Source organism: Phocoena sinus, chromosome 10 (assembly GCF_008692025.1).
Source record: "Phocoena sinus isolate mPhoSin1 chromosome 10, mPhoSin1.pri, whole genome shotgun sequence".
Classification (NCBI taxonomy): Eukaryota; Metazoa; Chordata; class Mammalia; order Artiodactyla; family Phocoenidae; genus Phocoena; species Phocoena sinus.
The window spans coordinates 5711492-5737676 of record NC_045772.1 but is presented as its reverse complement, the minus strand read 5'-3'; the positions used below and the strand labels follow the sequence as shown (position 1 = coordinate 5737676).

Genomic DNA, 26185 nt, shown 5'->3' with positions numbered 1-26185 from the left:
AATGCTGTTCCCTGGCCTTGAACCACGGTCTGGTAACCTGGCACCGGACGAACTCCTACTCACACCTCAAGACCCAACTGAAATGTCCTGCTTTTTCTGTGCACCTCAAGCAGGCTTAGCCTCTTGCCTCCCCGTGGCACTTCAGACATCCTTCTATTTCTTTATTTTTGTACGTGTCGCAGTTCAGCCCCGGGCCCCTCAAAGGGAGTGTTCATCTCATCCATCTTTGTACCTCCGAGTCCTGGGGCGACACTGAGCACACAGCAGACCCTCAGTAAATGTGTGATGAATGAACAAATAATACAACTAAGAAGGTGGAATCATTTGGATGGGAAGATTGCGCTTTGTGGTTGAAATTTTCCATATCCATTCTGCATACATTCTCCAGAAAGTTCTTTCTGAAGGATATTTTTGTGCTTTGTTTTAACATTAAGCAATCAGGTCTCATATTAAAGTTCCTCATAAATGGAGCAATTGGAAGCAGGTGTTCAACTCACGTGTGACATGATCGTTTCACTTAGAAAGAGACTACAGTCATTTTCTTTCTCACTGGCTTTTTAAGTATAGACAAAATAAAACCAGCAAATTCAGAGGGAAAAATTAAAGTGCAAGGTCAGAGGGCCTCTGCAGCCTGGCCAAGTGCCACAAAGTCTGGCTCAGTGACAGGGGCTTCTGGGGGTTCCCCCTTCCAGGGGTTGCCCTTGCCAGGTGGAAGGGGCACTTGCCTATAGCCCCTGGGGGCTGGGAGTACCTCAAGGGCAGAAGGACCCAGTGAATGCCACTACTGCGTTGTATCACTGTAGCAGCAAATGCAGTGGATGGTAACGTTTCAAAAAAATATTAATAGTGTACTTATAATAATTGGTAAAGGAGTGGCTGAATGGCTACTTCGTTCATGCCTGCCAACAGATCTCAATGGAGAGCAGACTGTGACACGTCCCGGTAAGATGGGAACCCGCTACCTCTTCAAGGAGCAGATGCTCTTACTGAGAGAAGCCAAGGAGACAGACAGAGTCACAGCTCAGCTGGACGCAGAGATTTTCCTGCCGTGAGTGAGGCCAGCATTGGGTGGCCGGGGGTCTGGTGGGGAGCACTGCCTAGGAAAGGGCTGGAAGGGGTCCTCGCACCTCCGAAAGCAGCTGGCACGGCTGAGCCCAAATTTATAAAAGGAAAAATATACAAGTATATGTGTGTATTTATGCACATAGAAAAAAGACTGAAATGACACTCAGTATCCATCAGTTACCATAAGGTGTTCTGTGCTTCCCCAGTTCACACCTACTGCCCAGGTTAACGTCTCAGGCCTGGAGGAAGTCCACGCGTTCTCCTGACAAGCGCCACACCTCCCTCTGCATACGGTGTCCCCAAATGTCTTGGAAGGCTGAGCAACACGTGTACATATCTGACCCAAGGCTCACAAAAAGAAAAACAGATATGTATATATTTATGTGCAAAGCAACAAGACCAGGATGATACACTTTGAAATACAAAAATGACGCTCACAGGTGCTTAGATCAGGTGTATCTTCTAACCTGTATCTGCATTTTCTAGTCTTTCTACACTGAATGTGTAATTCTGAATGTGATTTTTCTTGAACTAAGCAAAAGACAAAATAAACAGCTCCCGGGGGGCAACTCCATCATCTGCACCCCTGTGTGGACACGGCGTTAATGCTGACCCATGCTGCTCTCCTACCTAATGAGTCTCTGAGGCACGGTGTCTTCTATTCTGAACGGTCTCTTCTCACACAAATTTCGAAATTCGTGGAAATTTAACGTGACGCTGAGCCTCAAGCCAAGAAGGCCCAGGAATCGCTCGAAATCCTCATCCTTCAGGTTGAAGAGCAGGTGCTGCAGCCGATGAAGGTCGTGCATGGTGACGATGCCATCCCTGTCCGTGTCCATCTTAAAGAAGGCCGCGTAGGGGTCCTAGAGTCAAAAACGCAGCGTCAAAGCCTGTCCCCCAGAACCTGACGTCATCCCCCGACCCCTGCCCCCCGCGCTGTGGACTCATCTCCAAAGTGAGGAAGGAACCGTGTTTCGACTTGGCATTTTGGAGATTTCACTGCTCCAGGAATATCCTTGCCATGATTTGCTTTCCCCAGGAAATGATGAACTATGTCCTCAGGTACCCTCTTTTAATGCAAAGACTTCAGGAAAAGGGACAAGAAAGGTGTTTCTTTCCCTTCTGCTCCCTCGGCCTCTGGGACCGGTACTTCTAGTACCAGAAGTAAGAATGAGTACGTTGGAGCTTTCCAGGACATATAAAAATCTTGCCCTCAAGTTTTTATACAACTTTCATAATGTCTGGCAACTTCTGTCCACGGGAAAGCCAGCGCTGTGCTGATCTCACCCTGAGTTGCCGCCCAGAGGCTGGGCCCTGTTTTGATGCCTGTGCTGAAGGCCCCGCCTGAAATCTGCCTCCGTGTCTGCAGGTCATGCTGCACGAGGGCGGTGATTCCCATTTTACAGATGGGGAAACAGAGGCCTGCAGGGAACCTGTGGTCGAGGCCAGGCTGCACAGCTCAGGGCACACACTGGAGGCGGGTTGCTTGGTTTCAAAGCTCAGCTCTGCTGGCTACCAGCAGAGTGACCAAGGGCAAGAGACTTAACCCTGCCAGACTTCTCATGTGTAACGGGAGGAGTATAAAGTCCCTGCCTCCGGGGTGGTTGTGAGGATTGAATGTGCTAACGAGGTGAAGCACTTAGGAGGTGACTGACAGGTTTCCTAAGGGCTCTAAAAGGTTGTTACTATTACTGTTGCCTGAGGTCGGACAGCAAGTGCCTGGCAGCGGGATCGAATCAGGTCTGTCTGGGGCAACACCCTGGGCCCCTCCCCCGCCAACGACCCTGTGTCTCAGGCCTGGAGAGCTGCAGCTGCTGTGGTCGCAGTACCCCTGTCGCCATCAGCCCCTGAGGCAGTCCCACCCACGGATCTCTCTGGATACTTCGGAGGCCCCGCCTGTACCTTCACGTCCCAGGACCCTCCACAGAGGTCATGTAAGGCAAGCCCTGCCGTGACTCGAGTGTCCACTTCAAACCTTTTGGGATTTTGTGGCAAGATCTCTCTGTACTCACTCACTTATTCTTTCACCAAAAATTACTCAGCACTGACGCATGCAATCACTGCACTAAATACGGTGGGAACCGACTTCAAGTGCTGCCCCTACCTCTCAGAGATGCCACTGTCCAGCGGCCTCTTCTCCAGGAGCACAGCCTGCCCGGGCTGCAGGCCCATCTCTTTGCTGCTGATTCCCTCCACGTCACAGCTCCAAGCCCTCGCACACCTCCAAACCCCCGTCTCCAAAGGCTGTGAGATAACTCCCCTTGGATGTCAAAACAAGCAAGGCCGAAATCAAACTCCTGGCCCACGCTAGACCCAGCTCGTCCTCCGGGTCCTTCCCGCTCGTCCTCCGGGTCCTTCCCGCTCGTCCTCCGGGTCCTTCCCGCTCGTCCTCTGGGTCCCTCACAGCTCGTCCTCCGGGTCCTTCCCGCTCGTCCTCCGGGTCCCTCACAGCTCGTCCTCCGGGTCCCTCACAGCCTCATCCTCCGGGTCCTTCCCGCTCGTCCTCCGGGTCCTTCCCGCTCGTCCTCCGGGTCCTTCCCGCTCGTCCTCCGGGTCCTTCCAGCTCAAGAAGTGGCAGCGTCTTCTTTCTGTTGCTCAGACCACAAACCTAGGGAGCGTCCCTGGGTCCTCCCTTTGCCTCACACCCCGCATCCAATCTGCCCACACAGCCGTGGCTTCAGAGCTTCACTTCTCCCACTTCCACTGCCTCCACCGGACCCAAGGCTCCTGGGCTTCCCGGCTCCCACCCTCGCCCAGCCCCCTATTCTCACAGCAGCCAGTGATACCTGCACAGCTCAATCCAGTGCACGTCGCTCCTCTGCTCCGCCCACGGCACTCGGGGTCCAATCCTCAATCCTGACTGTGGCCCCAGCCCCCTACCTCTCTGCCCTCGTCTCCTCCGCGCTCACCCTTGCTGGGTTCTTTTGGGGGGTGGTGCACGACTCTGTCAGGTACATGACTTTGATCTTCTTGGGGTCGAACTTGGGCAGCATGGTGGAGGCGGCTGGTGTTAGATGAACCCGGATTCGGGACGACTGAAGAAAGTTGCACCTTGGCCTCCTCCGAGCCGAGAGCCGAAAGCTACTTGTTGCTGTTGGAACATGCCAAGCCTGCCTCCGGCACTCCAGGGATTCTCCACCAGACCTGCTGGGCCTTTGGTCTCTGCCCGAATGCCACCTCTCCAGGGAGGCATTTCCTGTCCCCTCTGTACAAGGGCACCACCCTGATGGGTCTCTGGCCTCTCACCCTGCTTTATTTTTCTTCCTAGCCCGTTTCACCACCTGACACTCTGGAGACTCACGTGCTCACTGTCTGCTCCACCTCTAGAGGTAAACGTGGGCTCTGATCCATTCCTCGTGACAGCTCCAGTCCAGAGAGCAGTGCTTAAGAAACATCCGTGGAGTGAGGCTGGGTATGAACGACGCAGTAAATATTTCCTGGGTACCTGCGATGCACCAAGCACCCTGCTAGGTACAGGGACGTACTGATAACTGGCCCCTGACATCCAGATTCTCAGTCCAGTAGGGAAGAAAGATGTGTAAGCAAATTACAGCAAGTCAGCGTGATAAATGCAGCGAAAGGTGGGGGGAAGAAGGGCTCTGACGCAGCCCTAATTGCTGGGCTACAGGGACAATCTAGATGCCATGGAAAGCCATATTTATAATCTTCACAAATTTAAAACATTTACTCATTCCCTGAACCTCAGTCTTTGACTTCCCAGCGTGAAGACCCCTAATTTTATTGCAGCCAATACATGTCGGAGTGAAAAGGATGTTATTTCAATTCCTGGCTACGACATTTACTAGGTATGTGGCTTCGGGGAAGTCTCTCCCCATCTCTGACCCTCCGTTTCTTCATCTATAAAATGGGAACGCTAGTGCATACTTGATAGGCTAGTTGTGGGGACTGAAACAACTGAGGTTCACTGCCTGGCATGTAAAGTGAATTCTCTTATGCATTAACAAACACCTATTTGCATGGCACGCACCGTGGTAGCCAGTTGTGTTATCGTGCCTTGACGTCTCATGGAATTACAAGTCCCCCACACTGCATGCCGGAAGGTGAGTGGACAGCAGCAGACCTCCCAGCAGGTCTGAAGGGCCGGAGGGAGGACCAAGAACTTAAGAAGGACCAGCGCTTTGGTAGGAGTTAGCTGGTCACAGAGAGAGGAGCGACAATCCAGGCAAAGGAGTAGGATGTGCAAGGCCAGGAAGGGGAGGCTGGGTGCTGGCCGGAGTGTGACGGGAGGAGAAGGGGGGGTCGAGAGGGGCCAGAGAGGGGCTGCAGACCAGCCAGGCAGGACCCGGGCTCATCCTAAGAGAAAGGGGACACTCTGACCAGAGCTGCGTGTTGGGATCACCCTGCAAGGTCAGGTGTCCAGGACAGATTGTGAAGTGAAAAATGCAGCGGCAGAAGCATACGTATAGGAGACCCTATTTGTGTGGGGATTTTGATCCTGCTTGTTTTTTTAAAATATACATGACTTCACAGACATGCGCCTGAACCTGCATGGACGCTGTCTAGAGGGTGAGGTTGACGGTGAACCCACAAGGGCCACAGGAACCTGTCCCCAGGTCACGTCCCCAGGTCACCCGGGGCGTCTCTGTGCCTGCTTTCCTCACCATAGTCAGGGAGAGGGGGACGCCCCTTGTTTGGTCACAATGAATTATTTCCTTCGACTGGTCGTGCTCTTTGGCCTGGGCTATGAGGTTGAGGCTGCCTTACTCAACTGTGCTGTTGTCCGTAAACCTGACTGTGCTGAGATGGACTCACCTGGCTACAAAGTCGCTGGGCAGACAACAGCAGCAGCAGGATTAGTAGCGTTTTCAACTAATACAAAATCGTTTCTTCATTATTGATGGAGAGAGAGATTCAAGAATTTCTCATGAATAGGAGCTCAATAAAAGAAAGAAAGTGACGGTACCTTCCCACTCAACAATCAAGACACAGTCTTTGGGACTTCCCTGGTGTCGCAGTGGTTAAGAATCTGCCTGCCAGGGCAGGGGACACAGGTTTGATCTCTGCTCCGGGAAGATCCCACGTGCCGCAGAGCAACTGAGCCTGTGCTCTAGAGCCCGTGCGCCACAACTACTGAAGCCCGCGCGCCTAGAGCCCGTGCTTTGCAACAAGAGAAGGCACCGCAATGAGAAGCCCGTGCGCCGCAATGAAGAGTAGCCCCCGCTCGCAGAAACTAGAGAAAGCCTGCGCGCAGCAACGAAGACCCAACGCAGCCAAAAATAATAAATAAATAAAATGAATAAATTTATTAAAAAAAAAAAAGACACACTCTTTGTCCCGTTTACATATACACATGAGGGCAACAAGCAGCCCCCCAGGGAACCTGGATATAACCAGCACCCGAGTCTGTATCACGCAAACCCTGGCAATTAGGGGTTCACGTCTTTGTCTTATCTACTAGGTTATAAGTTCTTTGCAGGATGGGTGGGTGTTGGTGAACGTTTTTAGTTAACTATTTAAAATAAAGACCATCTTAGGAAATACGGGACATCTGTGCACCGTAACCAAGCTACACTGATAATAAACGTAGGAAGGCGGTGGCGCCAGCAGGGAGCTTGGCCTCCCCGTGTCCCCAGGGGAAAGGAGAGTTGGGAGGAGACAGGCGGGGAGGGGCCGGAGCAAGGGGCCTGGGCTGCCATGGGTGAGGCCGCAGGACAAAGGCAGCAGCGGGCGATGGCCACCCGGCCCTGCTAACCAGCACGGAGGGGCTGCTGCCCCCATGCCTCTGCTTCCCCTTCCTCCCTCTCTCCCTCCCGCCAGGCTCTCCGCCCCGTAAACGACCCCCGCCTGCTCCGTGCTCTTCTCCGCTGGGCATCACATTGGACAAAATAATGAGGACTAACCCTCCCTCTATCTGCTTACGGTGACCATATGTTTTCAAACCAAGAATTAGGACGTACAGTCTGATGGTTGGACCGAATAGTCAAAGTCAGAACCATGCCGCAAATCCGAGCTAGACAGTCACGATGAGTTTATATTTTGAAATGGGAGTTCAGTAATAACCAAAATGAATCTCCAATCGGCAATCCACGCGGGGAAGATGTTTCAAGCACAGCAAACTCTGGACACCCTGCCCCTGGGGGCTGGCTCCACCCGCAGGGTGCTCCCCATCTCTCCTCCCCTGGGCTCACTGGATTTTCAGCTACTGAGGTGCTTGCCCCTGCACACCCTGGGGTCTCCACACCCTGGCGAGGACACATTCTAACTCCCTCGTGCCCTCTGCCCCGTTTCGTAGCTAATGTGGTCGATCTATCAATTTTCCTTCCCACTTTAATGACCCTCTTTTACTTCTCAACACAAAAACATTTGAGGTCATCCCTGCCTCTGTGTTTGAATGGCTGCTATTTCTCCTGTCTTATCCATTACAGCTTCTGCATGCAAACCACGCCTCGGTCGCGCAGACCTGGGAGCTTTTCATTAAAGCCCATGACCTGTCTGCCACCTGCCTTAAGCAAGCCCACTCTTCTATTTTTCACTCCCTTCTTTTTCTGGCCAGCACATGCTGAGGGTTTAAGATTTGGTTCAGGGGTCACCTCCTCCAGGAAGCCCGCCTTAATGGGTTTTTTCCGCTGTGCTCCCATAGCACAGTACCGGTCCCTCTACGGCAGCCAATCATGATGTGTCGAATTGTCTGTTGACCATCTGTGTCTTGGGCTGGACTGAGCTCCCTGAGCAGGGCTCCCATATTTCAGCCCTAGCTTTTAGCCGAGAGTCCAGCTTATGACATGTAAGTGCCCAATGCTTGTTTGGTGAGTGCAGGAGTAGAGTGGATGGAATGCCTGAAAGCATCCCGAATTCACGGTAACTTGGGTTGTTATGCCCGTTCCCACCCCTCCCTGTCTTGTGAGGAGGGTCTCCTTACTTCTCTAAGGCCTTGGAGGGGCAGAAGGCAGACCCAGCAAAGTGTCAGCAGGGAAGGGCCTCGGGGAGGGGAGGGGATCACAGAGTTAAGCCCTGTCCCGGGAAGGGGAGAAAAGGCAAGCCCAGTCTGCGGACGGAGCGCTCTGTGTCCTGACGAGCGGAATGTGCTGGGGCCGCAGGGCTCACACCCGCTGCAGCTGAATGGCTGCGACCGAGGAGAGGGCAGGAGGGGTGTCTGGAGAAGCCAAGTGGCAGAGAGGTCATGATCTACCCGGAAGGATTCCTTCAGTCTCTGGGGGGAACTGTCTCCGGCACTCTTCAGCAGTTATAAAGTAGCCGTCCAAGTTCCCTTCGGAAAGAACTGGAGTCTGAGATGAACTCACTTCTGGCCCGTTCATCTTAGGATCTGAAACAATGACATATATCAGGGGACTTCCCTTAGTGGCGAGCACGGCTCTTTATTTCTATGTCAACACTTGACTTCTTCGGTCCCCAGGCCTGTTAGAACACGATACAGTACTACGGCCCCGCGGACTGAAGCTAGCATGAACTCTCTTATGATCTTAGACATGTCCCCCTCACCACGAGAAGAACCTGTTCTCCAGACCACCAGGACCATGCTCCTGCCCAGCACGTGTCCTGTCTGGCTCCTCTGTCCGTCCTCCAGGGCAGGGACCACATCTTGCCCATCTCTCCACTCCCAGAGGCAGAGAATGAGGATCCCTGCCTGTTCTGTTTCCTAGAATCAGGCCCTAAACACAGGAAAGTGTAATTCAGTCATGGGGCAGGTCCTGAGCTCCTCCGTGCTAGAGGTCTCCGGACAAGTCCTGGTCTTTTCAACAACCCTAAGAGGTACAGTCTCTTCTTGAGCCCAGTTTACACACAAGGAAACCTATTCTTATGCCCATTCTCCAGATAAGGAGATGGAGGCTCACCTCCCCACGGTCACAGGGCTCACAGACTTCACAGCTAACCCAGGCCCGTCAGGTTCCAGAACCCAGCTGGTTGATTACTGCATTAGGCCCTCTCTCTCTCTTAAAACGGAGGAAGGAGGTGTAACCTCCACCTCAAAACCAACCCATTTCCATCAGGTTGTGACACTTTGAGTGTGGCCTTGTCTAAAGCCAGGCTACAACCTGGGACTTGGTTTTGGACGTGAATCTCTGCACATGTTGCACCCACAGCCCCCCTGCCCCCCACGTGGTCTGCAGGATGGGCAGCGGGCAGGGCGTCTGGAGCTTGTGGGCATCCTTGAGTCCAGCCCTGAACCTGGCCTCTGCCTTACCCCCACCTAGGCCTGGAGTGGCCTCCCCGGGCTTCGCTCTGCCTGGCAGATAACATGTCCCCCCCCACCCACCCCCGCTGCTTGATCCCCTCTGCCGTGTCCACCCCCAACCCCCCAACGGCTTGGAGCCTCCATCTTCCCCCACCCTCAGCATCTGGTTATATGCTGGGGGTACTGATGGAGGGCAGAGAGGGGGAAGGAGGGTAGGGAGGAAGCTGCTGAGTGCGGTGCTCGCTCTGTGACAGGCTCACCACCCTGGGACCTCAAGCGAGTGGCCACTCACCCTGGGCTCCGATCTCCTCACCTCAGCGATGGATGCACCCGGGCACCGGAAGCACTCGCTAAAGTAAACGGGGGTTCCTCCAAAAAAGTCAAAACACGTAGCCAAAGAAAGTGTCAAAATCCTAAAATTCCATGGCTTCCGTGTTGTCTTTTTGGGGGGTGTGGGACCTCTCTCCTTTAGGATCATCAGATGAAATCGGGGGGGGGGGGCGGTGGTGTTGGTTGGGTGAGGAGTCCCAGCGGCCAGCTTCTCTAGCGAGGCCCGCCACACCATCCAGTCATCTCCCAGGCCAACCCCGGGGAAGACGGCAAAATGCAAATAGGGCTCCGGATTCCGCCCCGTCCAGCCTGCAGTGCATTGATATATCCATGGAGTCATGCATATATATGCGTGATTTCTGCAGCTTTTCCAGAGGGCTTATTTGTCTACCTAAACTTCGGTAAGAGTGGAGACAAGGGAGGGGAGAGACGACAGAGCCAGGAAGCGGGAGGCTGGGTGCTGGTCATCCGCCTGCCTGGCGTGCGGCCGGGAGAGCGGATTAAAGAGCAGGTGGTGAACGGGAGGCCCCGCCTCCAGCCCGGACTCCACGGTGCCCAACAAATCTCCTGACAAGCACGTGGGTCCGGGATGGGGGTGGGGCAGGAGGGGAGGACAGTGGCCGGGTGATCCTGGGCGAGTCACTGGATCTTTTAGCACCTCTGCTCCCTTATCTGCAAAAAGGGAGGAAGAACATTTGCCTTGCTGGTGCGTGGGTGTCCCTAATCACAGATAACCAGCATCTATGCTGAGGAGGAGAACCTTAAAGGACACAAGGTGTGATTGGAGAAGCATAGGCTTGGGAGTAAATTGTAGAAACCATTTGGGCTCCTACTATTTGCAGGAGGCTCTGTCTGACAAAATTCTGCACTCACGGTGTGGCTGAGTGAAAAAAAAAAAAGGCCAAAACACAAAGAAAAAGTTTTTTTTAAATGTCTGTTTCAGTCCTAGGACTCACACACCGTTTCAACATCTTAGCTCACACTACTTCAACCCCAGCAGCCTAGCGGCTCTACGCGGAAAGACCGGCAGGGCCACGGGCGGGAGACAGGTTTGCACTTGGCCAGTAGCTACCTTCAAATCCTGTTGCAAAGTCAAGATAACTCGTCCCTTCTTTCTTATATCCTAATTTTGCAGTCAGCAGAGCACACTGATCGTCATCCATCGGCATTCTGTTATCTTCCAGGACCTGACAAGGAAGACAAGCGAGGGGAGAGGCCGCTAGGCGGTCCCGGGGTCCCTGCCAGCCGAGCCCCTCCAGGCCTGCGGCAGGCTCACCACCATGGCCCCTGTGCTCCAGCCTGTGACTGTTACTCGTCTGCCTCCATCCAAGGCCTCCCTGCGGGCGAGGCCCAGTGTCCTGGGGTTGGGGCCCAGTGCCAGGCTCGTCTGTTGAGTGAATGAGTGAACAAAGAGACGGGCGGGTGGCCAGCACGGCAGGCACTCGGGGCCGCAAGCATCGCTGCAGACCTTCTCCCTGGCCATGCCGTCCAGGTCTTCAGATTCACGCTTGCTGTGACAGCAGTGGCTTTCAGGGCTCCTAAGTGAGATTTATATTCACATATATCCTAGGAAACATGAACAAGATAAAGCAAGGCGGCTTGAGGAGGGAAAACTAGAATTTTGATCGAAGTCTCAGGACGGTCCACAGTTTAAACTGTAAGTTACTATGCTTTTTGCAGGGGGATCCATGGACACCCCTTTTTTCCTCTCCTGGTGTGATCCACTCACTGAAAGTTATCTGTGATCCCTTCATTCCAGTGCACATAACCTACTTTTTTTTTTTTTTTTTTTTTGCGGTACGCAGCCTCTCACTGTTGTGGCCTCTCCCGCTGTGGAGCACAGGCTCCGGACACGCAGGCTCAGTGGCCACGGCTCACGGGCCCAGCCGCTCCGCAACATGTGGGATCCTCCCAGACCGGGGCACGAACCCGCGCTCCCTGCATCGGCAGGCGGACTCCCGACCACTGCGCCACCAGGGAAGCCCCACATAACCTACTTTTTACCAACCGTTTCTACTTTGTGGGAATAGAAAATTCACACCCCTGGTGGGCAGGGGGTGGGAAGCAACTGAGGAAACACACTTCCCTGCGTTGCAAACTGAAGCAGGATCATCTAGATGACTCTTCCCAGGAGACGATACCTTCCTAGGAGAAACTGATGAGGCGGGCTGTTCGAAGGGCATGTGATGCTGGCATCCCTTTGCCAGCAGTCAGTCAGTCACCAACCTGGACAGAGCTGCCTGCCTGGAGGTGAACCTCCCGGAAGGGATGCTGAGGGGAAGAGAGGTGGGACCGAAGACAGCACCCCTGCTGTTCTCACGGTAGTCACGATTTAAATGTGAAAACATGGCTTTCCTTCCAGAAAAGGATATTGAATCACAATTCAAAATGTGTCCATGCATCTAAGGGCCAAAGACACCCAGGAAGACTGGATTCTCCCAAGACAGATGCAGGAAAGCTGTGTGGGACAGCCAAGTCTGGAGATGGGTTAGAAGAAAGGCTGTGCCTGAGTGTTGGGGAACACACAGATCAGCCATTAACACGGGGATGATCAGGGGTTATGATGTCACAGGGAGCCAGAGTAAGTTAGACAGCAGAAGAATAGCAGGGTTAGCACCACACTGACTGCATTCTGTGCAGGAAGCTGAATAGGGGAAAGGGAGCAGGAGAATGGGATGAGATAGTACCCATCACCACCACCACCACCATCATCACCAACCGTCATCACCATCATCACCACCACCACCACCACCATCACCATCACCATCACCACCGTCATTACCATCATCACCACCACCATCATCATCACCATGATCATCACCATCATCACCACCATCATCACCACCATCATCACCAACCGTCATCACCACCATCACCATCACCACCATCATCACCATCATCACCATCATCACCACCATCACCATCACCACCACCATCACCACCATCATCACCATGATCATCACCATCCCATCGTCATCACCACCACCACACCACCACCACCATCATCATCGTGTAGCAGTGCCTATGCCTATTACACGCCAGACATTGTGCTGAGATCTTTACAGGTATTAACGTCTCATTTAATCCTTGTCATAAGCCATGAGAGAAGCACTCTTACTAACTCCATTTTAAAGATGTGGAAACTGAGGCTCTGAGAGCTGCCCCAGTCACATGATTAGAAAGTGACAGACCTGGGGTTCCAACCCAGTTCCTCTTAACCCCTATGATGAACTCCACTGTTGGAATAAGGTCACTGGGGCCCAGGCAAAGAACAGGGCAGGCGGAAATGGATAGGAAACGACCGTAGGAAGTGGGGGAGGTGCTCCTCCATGGCGCGCTGGCACTCTCACATGTATCCGAACAGGCCACACAGGCAAAGGCTAATCTGGGTCTCGACAGAACACCTTGAGATGCCCTTGGGACACCAGTGGGTGGGAGGCCTCTAAGAAGTGGCTATGAGGCCACCTCCCACTTTCCCCTATGCCCCGGGAGCAGAGGAGAAACTTCCGGGAAGCTGTCAGGAGACAGTTTCTCCTCCGCTCCCTGGGGTCTGACAGGACAGGTGGAGCCTTGTGCCCCGGCCTCCGCAGACTAGGTCTGCAGAATATAAACCTACTTAGCAGCAACAGGGTACCCACAGCAGCAGTATAGCCATCAGCCCCTGCTTTGGTGCCGCCATTTCTGGTGTGTGGGCTAGGACCAGGGAGCTGGCACCCCTGGCCATCTATGTCAGTAATGAGCTGAATGTGACAGCAGCTCGCTGTGTCTGTGCCCGCCCAGTCGGTCGGGCACTGGCCTTGGCTTGTCTTGTATGTGTGGTGAAGCAAACAAGCTGCAGGATGCGCTCGGTGCGGGATTGGAAGCAGAGCGAAAGGGAGGGCAATGCAGGTGCTGCGGTGCTGCCGGGGGCTCGGTGGAGGTGGGGAGCAGCGCTGGATTCCAAGGCTGCCCCAGGGGCCCGCCTGGGGACCTGCGCAGGAGTGCGTGGCTGGGAATTCTGGAGGCTCTGCGCCATCTGCAAACACAGCCAGCCCCTCCTGCTCTGTGCAGGAGCCTGTCCCAGCTCGGGATGGAGCAAAAGCCTTCAGGCAGACTGCCGTGGCCCACGCACAGGCACCCAAGCAGCAGTGGGGCTCTGAAACGGATAGATCGGTGGCTTTCTTTGAAAAATTACTTTATATTTTGAAAACAATTATACATGAATTATTCATTGCAAATTCCTCCTGCTCAGTCCTTTCATAAAAACATATGTAATAAATAGTAAGAAAATGTCTGTAGGCAAATGTTTCACAGCCTGGAGGGAGCGCTGAGAAGCACGGGGGAGGTTGGGCATGCCTTAGGCAGCCTGTCCGGAGGTTGCAGGCGTGCCATCCCCTGTGGGCACAGAGCACCACCAAGGATACAATGCCCGGGAGCGCAGTCCCCAGACAGGCACTAAGCATGTCACATACATCAGTGTGCCTCCTGCCCCCACCTCGCACCACTCATTCCTAGGATGAAAAGGGCAGCGAATCAGCTACACTTATCACAACCTTGGAGGCAATTTACAATACAATGTAAGGCGAAACTGCAACATTTATAAAACAGATTTTCAAGTGTTTAACCATTCAAGTTTTGTCCTTTGGTCTTTTCTAGGAGGCATTTCCCTAAGAAAGTTCCTCAAAGAATAACAAACTGTGACCTGGCATATTCTGATTCACCAAATTGTCACTTCCACCATTCCCGGGACATCACTTAGATCGTAGACTGATTCTTCCACATTAGGCCACACCATTTCATGGAGTTGTTGCTGGGCTCTCTCGGTGAAGGCAGGTGCTCCCCGGTAGGTGCCCAGTAACTGGAAGTTGAGTGAGTGATTCAGATTCAGTCTTTCCAAGTCCAGTTCCTGCAAAGCATCTCGTGCTTTGGGGATATATCCACCAGTCTCTATGTGAGTAATACTTGTTTGCTATGCCTCTGACATCATTTTTGTGGTGGTTTATCTAGGGAGTATAACACACACCCTTAACTTTTAACAGTCTATTTAGTAATATTTAACCACGTCACCTGAAATGTAGGAACCTTGCAACCATGTAGATTCATACCCTGCCCCTGTCCTTTAAGCTGTAATTGTAGGTTTTTTGACATCTATATATATTCTAAACCCCACAAGACAATGTTAAAATGGTCACTTTAAGCACTCACATGCACTTTTTAAAATTAATTAACTAATTAATTTTTGGCTGCGTTGGGTCTTTGTTGCTGCACGCGGGCTCCCTCTAGTTGTGGTGAGTGGGGACTACTCTTCGTTGCAGTGCACGGGCTTCTCATTGCAATGGCTTCTCTTGTTGCGGAGTACGGGCTCTAGGCGCACGAGTTTCAGTAGTTGTGGCTCGCGGGCTCAGTAGTTGTGACTCGCAGGTTCTAGAGCGCAGGCTCAGTAGTTGTGGCACACGGGCTTAGTTGCTCCACGGCATGTGGGATCTTCCTGGACCAGGGCTCGAACCCGTGTCCCCTGCATTGGCAGGTGGACTCAACCACTGCACCACGAGGGAAGCCCTTAAATGCATTTTAATTAAGAAGAAAATAACCTTTTACATTTAATTGGATATTTACCATTTCCAATGTTCTTTATTCCTTCAGGATCATCTGAGTCTCCATCTAGTATCAAATTCCTTCCCTTCCTTTAGCATATCTTATAGTGAAGATCTGTTTGCAAGGACTTATCTATGTTTCTTTTTAATCTGAAAACATCTTTATTTCACCTTTATTCTTAAAGGAGACTTTTGCTGGATGTGAGGGGTTTTTGTCTGTTTTTGTTTCTGCTTTCCTTTCAGGATGGTAAAGTTTCTGTCCCACTGTCCTCTGGCCTCCATCGTCTCTGATAAGGTGATGGTAATTCAAATAATTGTTCCCCTTTTAATGTGTCATTATTCACATGCTGCTTTAAGATTTCTCTCTTTGATTTTGGTTTTCAGTTTATCTATGACTTTTCTTTGTATTTATCCAACTGTGGGTTTTCTGCATTTCTCAAATTTATACATGTAAAGGTTTCACCAAAAATTGGGAAATTTCAGCCATTATTTCTTCACATATGTCTTCTTCCCTGGTCTTCCTTTCCTTCTGTGACTCCAATTATACCTATGCTAGACCTTTGATGTTGTTCCACATGTCCCTGAGGCAACTGTTCTATTGTGTTTTTTTACCTTTTCCTTTCTCTTCTTCAGTTTGTGTAACTTCTGTTGATCTATCTGCAAGCTCACTGACTCTTCCTTTTGTCATCTCCATTCTGTGGTTCAGCCCTTCTGGTGAATTTTTATTTAGGATATTCTTTTTTTCTTCAGTTCTAGAATTTCCATTTGGTTTTTTTCAAAAATTCTATTTCTCTGCTGAGATTTCCTATATTATCATTCATTATGAGTATATTTTCTTTTGCATCACTGAGCATAGTTATAATAGTTACTTTAAAGACTTCGAGTGCTAATTCTAACATCTGGATCATCTTAGAGTCTTTTCTCTTGAGAAAGGTCACGTTTTCCTATTTCTCCATATGTTGATATATTTGGATAGTATCTTGGACGTTATGAATGTTATGGTGTGGAGATTCTGGATTCTGTTACATTTTGTTTATTTGTTTGAGTAGGCAGTAGACTTGGTTGGATTCTGTCTGCTGGGCATCAGTTTAAATCTCAGTTTGGTTCTTTTATCCTTAGCCAGGCTCCTTGCAGTCTGCCCCACTCTTGTTTCATTCAGGGTCAGCCAGAGATTTGGGCAGAATTTATAAACAGAATTTGGAGCATCCACTCTCTGGCTCTGTCCTTTACAGAAATCCCCCTTTACTTCCCAGTGGCCTTAGTCACTCAAATCTCTCTCTGCTCTCTGGTTCTTCAGGCTGGAAAGACTGCTGGTTTTCTATCAGTGTTTTATCTACCTTATGTGGCACCAACTTTAGCCTTCACTCAGGTGAAAAGCTGAAAAAAATGGGAACATTTCCCCATGCTATTCCCGTTTCCATGGGAACATTCCCCATGCTATTCCTGTTTCCATGGGAATACTCCCCCATGCTATTCCCGTTTCCATGGGAACATTTCCCCATGCTCTTCCCACTTCCAAGAGTTGACTCCTCTCTGGAATCTGTTTGCTTAGTTTCATTCTCCACAGCCTTCAGGTACTTGATTATTTATTTACTTATTTATTTACTAACTTGTTTCACATCGCCCAGTGTTTATAGTTGATGTTTCTGGGAAAGTTGGTCTGGTAGGAGCTTATTCAGCCACACAGGAAGCAGAACTCCCTGTAATGCTTGCTTGCATGCTGTAGCAAGCGCATCCTTAAATCACAGCTATCACCAGCTCAGGGAAAGCCTTCCCAGTCCTTAGAGACAAAACTCTTTTTTGAGCGTCCACAGCCCCTCTGCTTGCTTCTATCATAAACAGTCCCTCATATGGGACCTACCACATGGCAAGCACCTGACAAACTGCCGGTGGATAGAGAAATTAGCAGCACTTCTTTTTCACCTCTGTACCCCAAGAGTACCCAGCAGATGCTCAACAAATGCTGAATGAGAAGAAGAAGAGGGATGTCAGTGTAAGGGAACCCTGGACACTCGCCCAACTCCTACGGCATGAGGATGAATCTCGAGTCTGATGTGAGAAAGTCCACACGAGGCAGATAAGCGTGCAAAGTGGTCATCCAGCCTTGGCTAGGAAGTAGTTAGACTATCAAGAATATCGCGAGGCAGGACAAGAAGACGTTGTCCTGTGAGACGTACAAAAGGAAGCAGGAGGAAAGGGAGTCAGGCTAGGAACTGTGAAGTTGTACTTGTTCTTGAGACCTGACCTACAGATGCTTCACACTTGGGTATTTCACTGCTTTGGTGCTGGATCAGCCAGGATATCTTTATTGTTCTCCCCTTAGTACTATATTTAGTAACATTCCCTTTTGAAAATGTCAGTCTGCCTCGGTTAAGGGGAACCAAGGAAAAGACTCATGTTTATACATAAGCCAGAGATTTAAAGGACACGGCCCAAGGAGAAGGTAGAATTCAGGTGCACAAAATCTGGAGACTGCTTTTTTAGCCATTCCTCCCTACCTGGAGATTCTCTAACCTAAGTTATTTGTGATAAAACCAAAGAGAGTCCTGGGCTTTCTTTTTAATAAGTAATATTACTTGTATTTCTTCACATACCCATTCATAGTCAAAATGAAACAGGCAAAAAAAGTCTTCTCTAGAATTTCAGACCTACTCCATCTCCCCACCCTCCATCCCCCATCCCAGTGATTCCTGCTCTTCCAGGTCCTCTCCCACTACTAGCTGCCATAGTCATCCAGAATGTAGAAATAATCAGAGAACTCAATCATCAAGACTATCTGGTCACATGCAAACCTGGTACTAGGGATGAGAGTACCATGGCTGCAAGAGAACACGGAACTTTCAAAACAGATTTGTACTTGAATAGAAAGTTGAAATTCTTTTAGCAAATGCTTCCTAGAATATTCAGACACACATATCTGATTGTCCATGTGGCCCCAGCAAGACAGAGTGTTCAAAGCTGATGCAAACCTACATGAGAGGCAAACGTGATGCTGTCACCTGCACAGGTCGCAGTGTATTTAGTTTGAGATGCTGTTGCCTGTTTTGAGTGCAGTTAAAGTAACGGGATTTCCTTTTTGTTTCTTAAGGGAGGACTGTGGAGAATGAAATGGATGTTCAAAGGAGGTGGAGCATCTTAGATAAAAGTCCCTTGCATGAGAACACTGATGGTGGCCGGGGGCAGGGGGGGCACTGTTCCGGAGACAGTGGCTCAGAATTGAGAGTTAAAGCTGGTGAGCATCTCAAGCACAGAGTCCCAGCATTAATGGCCTAATGACAAGGGCCAGAGCTGACTTCAGAGCAGTGAACATGGACTCCCGGAAGTAACAGAAGCTTTGCAAGTGTCACTGAGAACGAGAACTTGACTGAAGAGCTACTAGGTGTCAGCCACGGTATACATTATCTCATTTAAACGTCGCAACAACTCCTCAACGGAAATATGACTAAGTCCATCTTACAAATGAGGAGACCAAAGTTTAGGAAGGCTAAATAAACCAACAGTTTGCTAGAAAGACCCAGCTGTAAGCAGTGGAGCAAAGGTTTGAACACGTGTCATCCTGTCTCAGCAGTGGGAGAGCCTGGCACATTGGTTGCAACATTTACAGAGTCACCCACAGATGAGGAGCCTGAAGCCCAGAGACACTGGCACCTGTCTCCAAGGATATGCTTGAGCACAGAGACGCTCAAATAACTCCACTGGGGGTACTGCCAAGGGATGCTTGGTAGCCAATGACAACAGCCCAGCACTGGTGGCTGAGTCTGGACTCACAGTTGAGGCTCAGACTCTACAAGCAATGGACAGCCACACACTGGGAGGTGAATCACTCCCCACTCCAACGAGCTGCCGGCAGTCTGCAGAGGGCACAGTTCAGACCGGGTTTGGGTGCTCCCCAAGCCTTTGTGGACCACATGTTTGGAACAGAGCGACACCAGGGACAGAGACTCTGAGTCAGCTATCACATAACGACCATCCAAAATTTGGTGGCCGACAACAAAACAAACATTTATTCTTGCTCTAGTGGATCTGCAGGTCAAGTGCAGTTTGGCTAATATAAGATGGCTAGATGTTTCTGATTCAGGCTGTGTGTCGGGTTTAGGCCTGTTTCACATGCATTCATTCTGGGGACCAAACTGAAAGGACAGCAGCTGCCCTGGGCAAGCTCTTCTAATAGCCCATCACTGGAGCCCAAGGCCAAGCCAGACCACACAAGCAGATTTAAGGTTGATGCTCAGATCACATCTGCCACACTCCGTGTCCAACATCACTGGGTAAGGGAAGCATCCCCTGAGGTGGTGAACAACGGAGAGGGAGGATAATGAAGAGAGAGTGACGGATGCCAGGTGCATGAGCTCTGAGGTCTTTTCCAGCTCTTTGAGTCTATGGGATTCTATAAGTTTGGTGGCAATGCTGTGACCTCTAGAAAGACACCATGACCACAATCCAAGCACTCCCCGAAATCTAGAAATGTCTAATCCATAGGCTAGATCTATCCAGTCCACCTGATCCAGTTCCACCCAATCTATGGGTGATGGTGCTGAACCACATTTCCAAAAACAATCCGTCCTCCAACCATACTGCCCAACTCTGGACCTTCAAGACAGACTGATGGTTTGGTAACAAACAGGAAGTTGTAAAACAGTAGGTTTTTCTTTTCTTTTTTGCTGCAGGCATGATGATGACAATTAAAACAATGACAATGATGATTTGGTTTAGTGGGGTTTTTTTTTTAATATATTATCCCTGTAGAACACAACAAGACTAAAATTGTGTTTAGATGGCTCGGAATGACAAAATGCTGAGCCTAAATGCAACCTTCAGAAACTGTGAAATGAGAATAAAAGGCAAGGTGACCTGACGGCCTTCAGTGTCAAGGGGAATCCCAGGAGTGACCTGCAAATCGACCAGACATGTCTAACCTAGGAGGCAAATACCCAGAACCTAGTGCACTTTTGCACACGTGTAAAATCTTAGCATATTCCACGGGCAGATGAAACCAGTACTTCAGTAACAAATCGTGAAGATTGCAGAAGAAAGCAGACAAGCCAGTCCTCCTTCAGAGGAGGCTGTTCTCAAGTCCTGGAATCACATCTGTTGTTCAAAGGGCAGGTGGAGACAAACCACGGGCCCAAAGCCAAGCATAAGATCAAGTACAGCAGGAGAAGCTACCACTGAGCAGCCGGCCACCCTCTCCTCTGTGCGTGTCTTTATTTCTCTCTTCTCGATTCCAAAAGCAGATGTGTTTTCTATGTATAAACTTAATGCAAGTCCAATTATGACCCTAATAATGTATTTGGGGGTAATGCGATAAAGCTTATATGTAAAAATATAAATCTGGCCTGAGAGTAGCCAAGAAAATATAAAAAGGAAGAAAAATAAGGAAAGATCTGCTTTACTAAACTAAAAAAAATAATTACATTGATATAGAAAAAGATGTATAGATCAGTGTAACAAAATGGGAATTTTCAGATGTACACCCTACTATAATGAGAATTTCACAAATGACAAAGGGAAAATATAGAAGAGCCCCATCTTACACAATTAATTCCATACAGATTAAGCATTCACATTTAAAAAATAAAGCAGTAAAAATTCTTGCAATAAAGTCTAGATTATCTGCAAAATATGACAGAGACCTGGGTGCGGGGTGGGGGGCATGGGGTGGGTAGAAGAATGAAACTTTATTAACCAAGACTTCAAGCCTAGAATTTATTTAAAGAAAGAAAAAAGAAAAGAAAAGAGGAAGAAAGGATAGAAGATATTGGGTTGTACAAAATCTTAAAACATTTTAATGGCAAAAGATATAATAAAACAAAAAGACAAATGATAGATTGTAAAATATATCTGTACTGCAGAAGACAAAGGGTTAATAAATCGTTAGTTAATTCAAGAGATATTGAGGGACACCGATATGCCAGGCACTATTCAAGCTACCAGGAATACAAGCGCGAACACAACAGCGAAGTCCCTGACCTCTGGTGCCAGGCCCTACTGAAAGGGTTCACATATTGGACTAAGTTGATTGTGTCTCCCCAAAAGATATGCTGAAGTCTTAACCCAGGTTCCTGGGAATGTGACCTTTCATGAAAACAAGGTCTTTGCAGATGTAATCAAGTTAAGTTGAGGTCACGCTGGATTGGGTGGGGGCACTAGATCCAATGACTGGAGTCCTATAAGAAGAGGGAAACCTGGACACAGACACAGGGAGAGGAGAACATCAGGCGAAGACACAGAGACAGAAGGGAGAGGCCAGAGATCAGAGTGGTGGCAGCTACCAAGCCAAGGAACGCCGCCAAGGATTGCCAGCAAACGCCAGAAGCTGGAACAGGCAAGGAAGAGTCCTCCAGTGCAACCGTCGTGGGGAGGACTCTGCTGACACCTGGCCTTCAGGCTCCTGGCCTCCAGCACTGTGAGAGAAGAGACCTCTGCTGTCTAAACCACCCAGTTGGTGGGAATTTGTTACAAATTCCTAGGAAATTAATACACTCAGCTTAATCAGCTCATTTAATCCTTATAACAATCCTACGGTATAGCTACTAAAATGATCTCCATTTAGGGATATGGAAACTGAGGCACAGAGAGGTTTGCCCAAGGTCACATAGTTGTTAAGGAACAGAGCTGGGATTTGAACCCTGGCAGCCTGGTTCAGAGTGGGCATTTTAAACCACAGTTCTACAATGCTTCAAAATTGATGGGCTCATTCAAAAAATATTGAACACTTGTTTTGTGCTGGGTCCTGTTTTAGAGGCTGGGGACAGGGCAGAGAATAAAAAAGACATAGATAACTGCCCTTGTAGATGTACACCTCAAGGAGGGAGGGAGGGCTGCAGGGAAGCAGTGCCCCCGGGAGAGAACCGGGCTGGAGTTGATGCAAACGGGACAGTGTCAGAGAAGAGCTGTGGCAGCTGGGAGGGGAAAGGCTGAGGTCAGGTTAAGGGATACAGAGCCATATGGGGAGAAAGTCCCCGCGGTGGCAATCTAGAGGATGGGGGTAAAGTGGGAGGCCCGGGCTTCTTAGGAAGACAGGGATAAATAATGATGTCTAAACCTCTTATAAGTTAACAAGAAGGCAAAGGATGTAAATAGGCAACTTGAAAAAGAACAAATCCTCATGGCAAATAAACAAAACAAGACATACACTCACTAGTAGTCAGGGAAATAAATGCAAATTAAATTTAAACTGAGCTATCATTTTAAAACTATCAGACCAGCAAAAATTAAAAAGAGCTATAATGCTATATAACAGGGGTTAGAGAAGAAGATACTCTCACACACAGCTGTTAGAAATATGAAATTCTATAGTTTTTTTTTTTAAAAAGGCACACAGACAACATGTGTTAACATTAAAAAATATATTATTTTAGACCAAGCACCTACTCCTGTGAATCAATTCCATAGAGATGAAAGCATCAGTATGTAGAGATACATAAAGAACAATTGTTTAAAGAGGAAAAATAAAAGAGAAAAAGAAGTGAATGCCCATCAAAAAGAGAAGGGCTGGTGTTCAGCTTGCAGACCTTTGCTTCTACTGAGAAAAAACAGAAAAGCCAGATAAAATACAGCAAAACATCTGTTTGACATATAGATAGCTGCTGAGACAACCAGGACTCAAAGGGACACAAGTCTGAGCAAAGGGGGACCTCAGTACTCAGAGGAAAAGTAGGTCATGGACCCATTCTGGGAGCAGGGCCAGGGCTCAGGACGGGGGCTGCTGGCCCAGGCAGGCAGTCACTACCAGCTGATAGAGACACAAGTGGAGCTCATGGGGCCACAAAGACCAAAATTAGAGACTTGAATGGTCAGGTTCCTGGCAAGAAGGGAAAACAGAGAACCAACCATGACACTGCCAGTTTTTCCCTGATACTTGCTGAATTCAGAAGCCATGTGGGGCAGAAGACTGGGGAATCAAGGCAGAAAGACCAGAAAAGCTGAAGAGATTTTTTTTTTTTTGGTCACCTTTTTGGGTCCTGAGGAAACTAAGGTTAGATGGAGTTCAGGACTTCTCAGGGGTGATGGCTCAGAAAATAACCCACACTCTGAGTTAAAAACTTTGATGACTACACCCTAAAAAAGGAGTTTAAAAAAAAAAAAAGGCAATTGGAGCCTTGAAAAACTGCAATCCAGCCTCAAATTGATTCATTCCCTAACTGGATTAAGGTCATCAGTCCCCAGTCTATCTGACAAGCAAAGGAAAGGGTGACCCATTATCTAGAGCCTCTCAATTTTCTTAACACAATATCTGACATTCAATGAAAATCTGTCCAGCATGCCAAGAGCCAGGATCATGTGACCCTAAATCAAGGAGAAAAACAGACAATAGAAAAAGTTCTACAGGTGATCCCAATACTGGAGTTAGCAGGAAAAAGATTTTAAATGGCTATAAATACGTTTTTAAAAATTCAGGAATATTTTCAGACAACAGAAGTAAAGACACAGGTATGGAATATATTTTAAACCAAATGGACATCCCACAACTGAAAAAAATACTAAAATTAAGAACTATATGAATAAAACCACAGATTGGAAAAAGCAGAAGAGAGGATTAATGAACTGGAAGACAGGTCAATGGGACTGAAGCACTGAGAGAGAAATAGTGGAAAATACATAAAAGAATGAAAGAGACCCATGGGATATTGTGACCAGGACTAACATACACAATTGGAATCCAAGAGTAACACAGAGAACGGGCATAAGCAAAAGGAGAAGAGATAATGGCTGAGAATTTTTCACAAAAATTTTTGATTAAACACAACAAATTACAGATTCAAGAAGAACTGTAAACCCCAGCAGGATGCATACAAAGACAAGCACACTTAGACACATTTCTAAAACTGATGAAATCCAAAGACAAAGGGAAAATCTCAGAAGGTTCCAGAGAAAAAAAGACACACTACATTCAAACAAGCAACAATAAGACTGGTGGCTTATTTAACAGCAGAACTGACAGAAGCCAGGAGACAATGCAGTGATATCTTTAAAATGCTGGGAGAAGATAACTGCCAACGTAAAATGCTACTCCCAGCTAAAATATCTTCACAAAGTAAGAGTGCAATTCTGCTTTCAGGTTCAACATGTAAAGAGCTTTGAAGTAATCACACCCATCCTTACAACAAGAAAAAAGCTGAACAAATGAAAAATCAATGGCTTTTCTTAGAACCATCAGAGAAATTTGAAATCTAGAGGGACAGATGTACACAGAGAATCATGGCCAACATCAGTTTACCTGGAGCAGAAACCACTGTGGCCACAAACTGGAAGGAACACTTGAGTGGTGATTCTGACAAAGTGCTGGAAGCTGAGTGAGGATTAGCTTGAGAATGAGAAACTCCTGGGGGCCCAGTCTCAGAGGTGGGCACACTTTCCTGGATTTTACCACCAGGTTCACAAGGTGAACATTCCAAGAAAGATCCCCTGTGTGTCAGGCAAATTACAGAAAAACTAGAAGGAAATAAGTAGAAGAAAAGAAATAATTTTCCAAGACTGAACCAGGAAGAAATAGAAAATATAAACAGACCAATCAGGAGCACTGAAATTGAGACTTTGATTAAAAATCTTCCAACAAACAAAAGCCCAGGACCAGATGGCTTCACAGGCGAATTCTATCAAACATTTAGAGAAGAGCTAACACCTATCCTTCTCAAACTCTTCCAAAATATAGCAGAGGGAGGAACACTCCCAAACCCATTCTACGAGGCCACCATCACCCTGAAAACAAAACCAGACAAAGATGTCACAAAAAAAGAAAACTATAGGCCAATATCACTGATGAACACAGATACAAAAATTCTCAACAAAATACTAGCAAACAGAATCCAACAACACGTTAAAAGGATCATACACCATGATCAAGTGGGATTTATCCCAGGGATGCAAGGATTCTTCAATATACGCAAATCAATCAATGTGATACACCATATTAACAAACTGAAGAAGAAAAACCATATGATCATCTCAATAGATGCAGAAAAAGCTTTCGACAAAATTCAACACCCATTTATGATAAAAACCCTCCAGAAAGTGGGCGTAGAGGAAAACTACCTCAACATAATAAAGGCCATATACAACAAACCCACAGCAAACATCATTCTCAATGGTGAAAAACTGAAAGCATTTCCTCTAAGATCAGGAACAAGACAAGGTTGTCCACTCTCACCACTATTATTCAACATAGTTTTGGAAGTTTTGGCCACAGCAATCAGAGAAGAAAAAGAAATAAAAGGAATCCAAACTGGAAAAGAAGTAGAACTGTCACTGTTTGCAGATGACATGATACTATACATAGAGAATCCTAAAGATGCTACCAGAAAACTACTAGAGCTAATCAATGAAGTTGGTAAAGTAGCAGGATACAAAATTAATGCACAGAAATCTCTTGCATTCCTATACAGTAATGATGAAAAATCTGAAAGAGAAATTAAGGAAACACTCCCATTTACCACTGCAACAAAAAGAATAAAATACCTAGGAATAAACCTACCTAAGGAGACAAAAGACCTGTATGCAGAAAACTATAAGACACTGATGAAAGAAATTAAAGGTGATACAAACAGATGGAGTACCATGTTCTTGGTACAAAAAAAAATGGTTCTGATGAACCTAGGGGCAGGACAGGAATAAAGACACAGACGTAGAGAATGGACTTGAGGACACGGGGAGGAGGAAGGGTAAGCTGGGACGAAATGAGAGAGTGGCATGGACACATATACACTTCCAACTGTAAAATAGATAGCTGGTGGGAAGCAGCTGCATAGCACAGGGAGATCAGCTCGGTGCTTTGTGACCACCTAGAGGGGTGGGATAGGGAGGGTGGGAGGGAGATGCAAGAGGGAGGAGATATGGGGATATATTTATATGTATAGCTGATTCACTTTGTTATACAGCAGAAACTAACACACCATTGTAAAGCAATTATACTCCAATAAAGATGTTTAAAAAAAAAGAAATAATAAAGATAAGAGCAGAAAACAATGAACTAAAACATGGGCAAACAATATAAAATAATCAATGAAACCACAGCTTATTTGATAAATAGAGCAATAACAGTGATGTCTCTAGTTAGACTATT

At 48.2% G+C, this 26185-nt stretch overlaps 1 protein-coding gene across 1 annotated transcript in view; it reads right to left on the bottom strand.

Moving 5' to 3' along the window:
- Positions 1-26185, bottom strand: part of EFCAB6 (EF-hand calcium binding domain 6) — a 219918-nt gene that overhangs the window by 86454 nt on the left and 107279 nt on the right. The window contains 4 exon segments of the mRNA XM_032645421.1: positions 1696-1928; positions 8216-8242; positions 8244-8350; positions 10623-10737. Coding sequence (XP_032501312.1) covers positions 1696-1928; positions 8216-8242; positions 8244-8350; positions 10623-10737 — 482 coding nt within the window.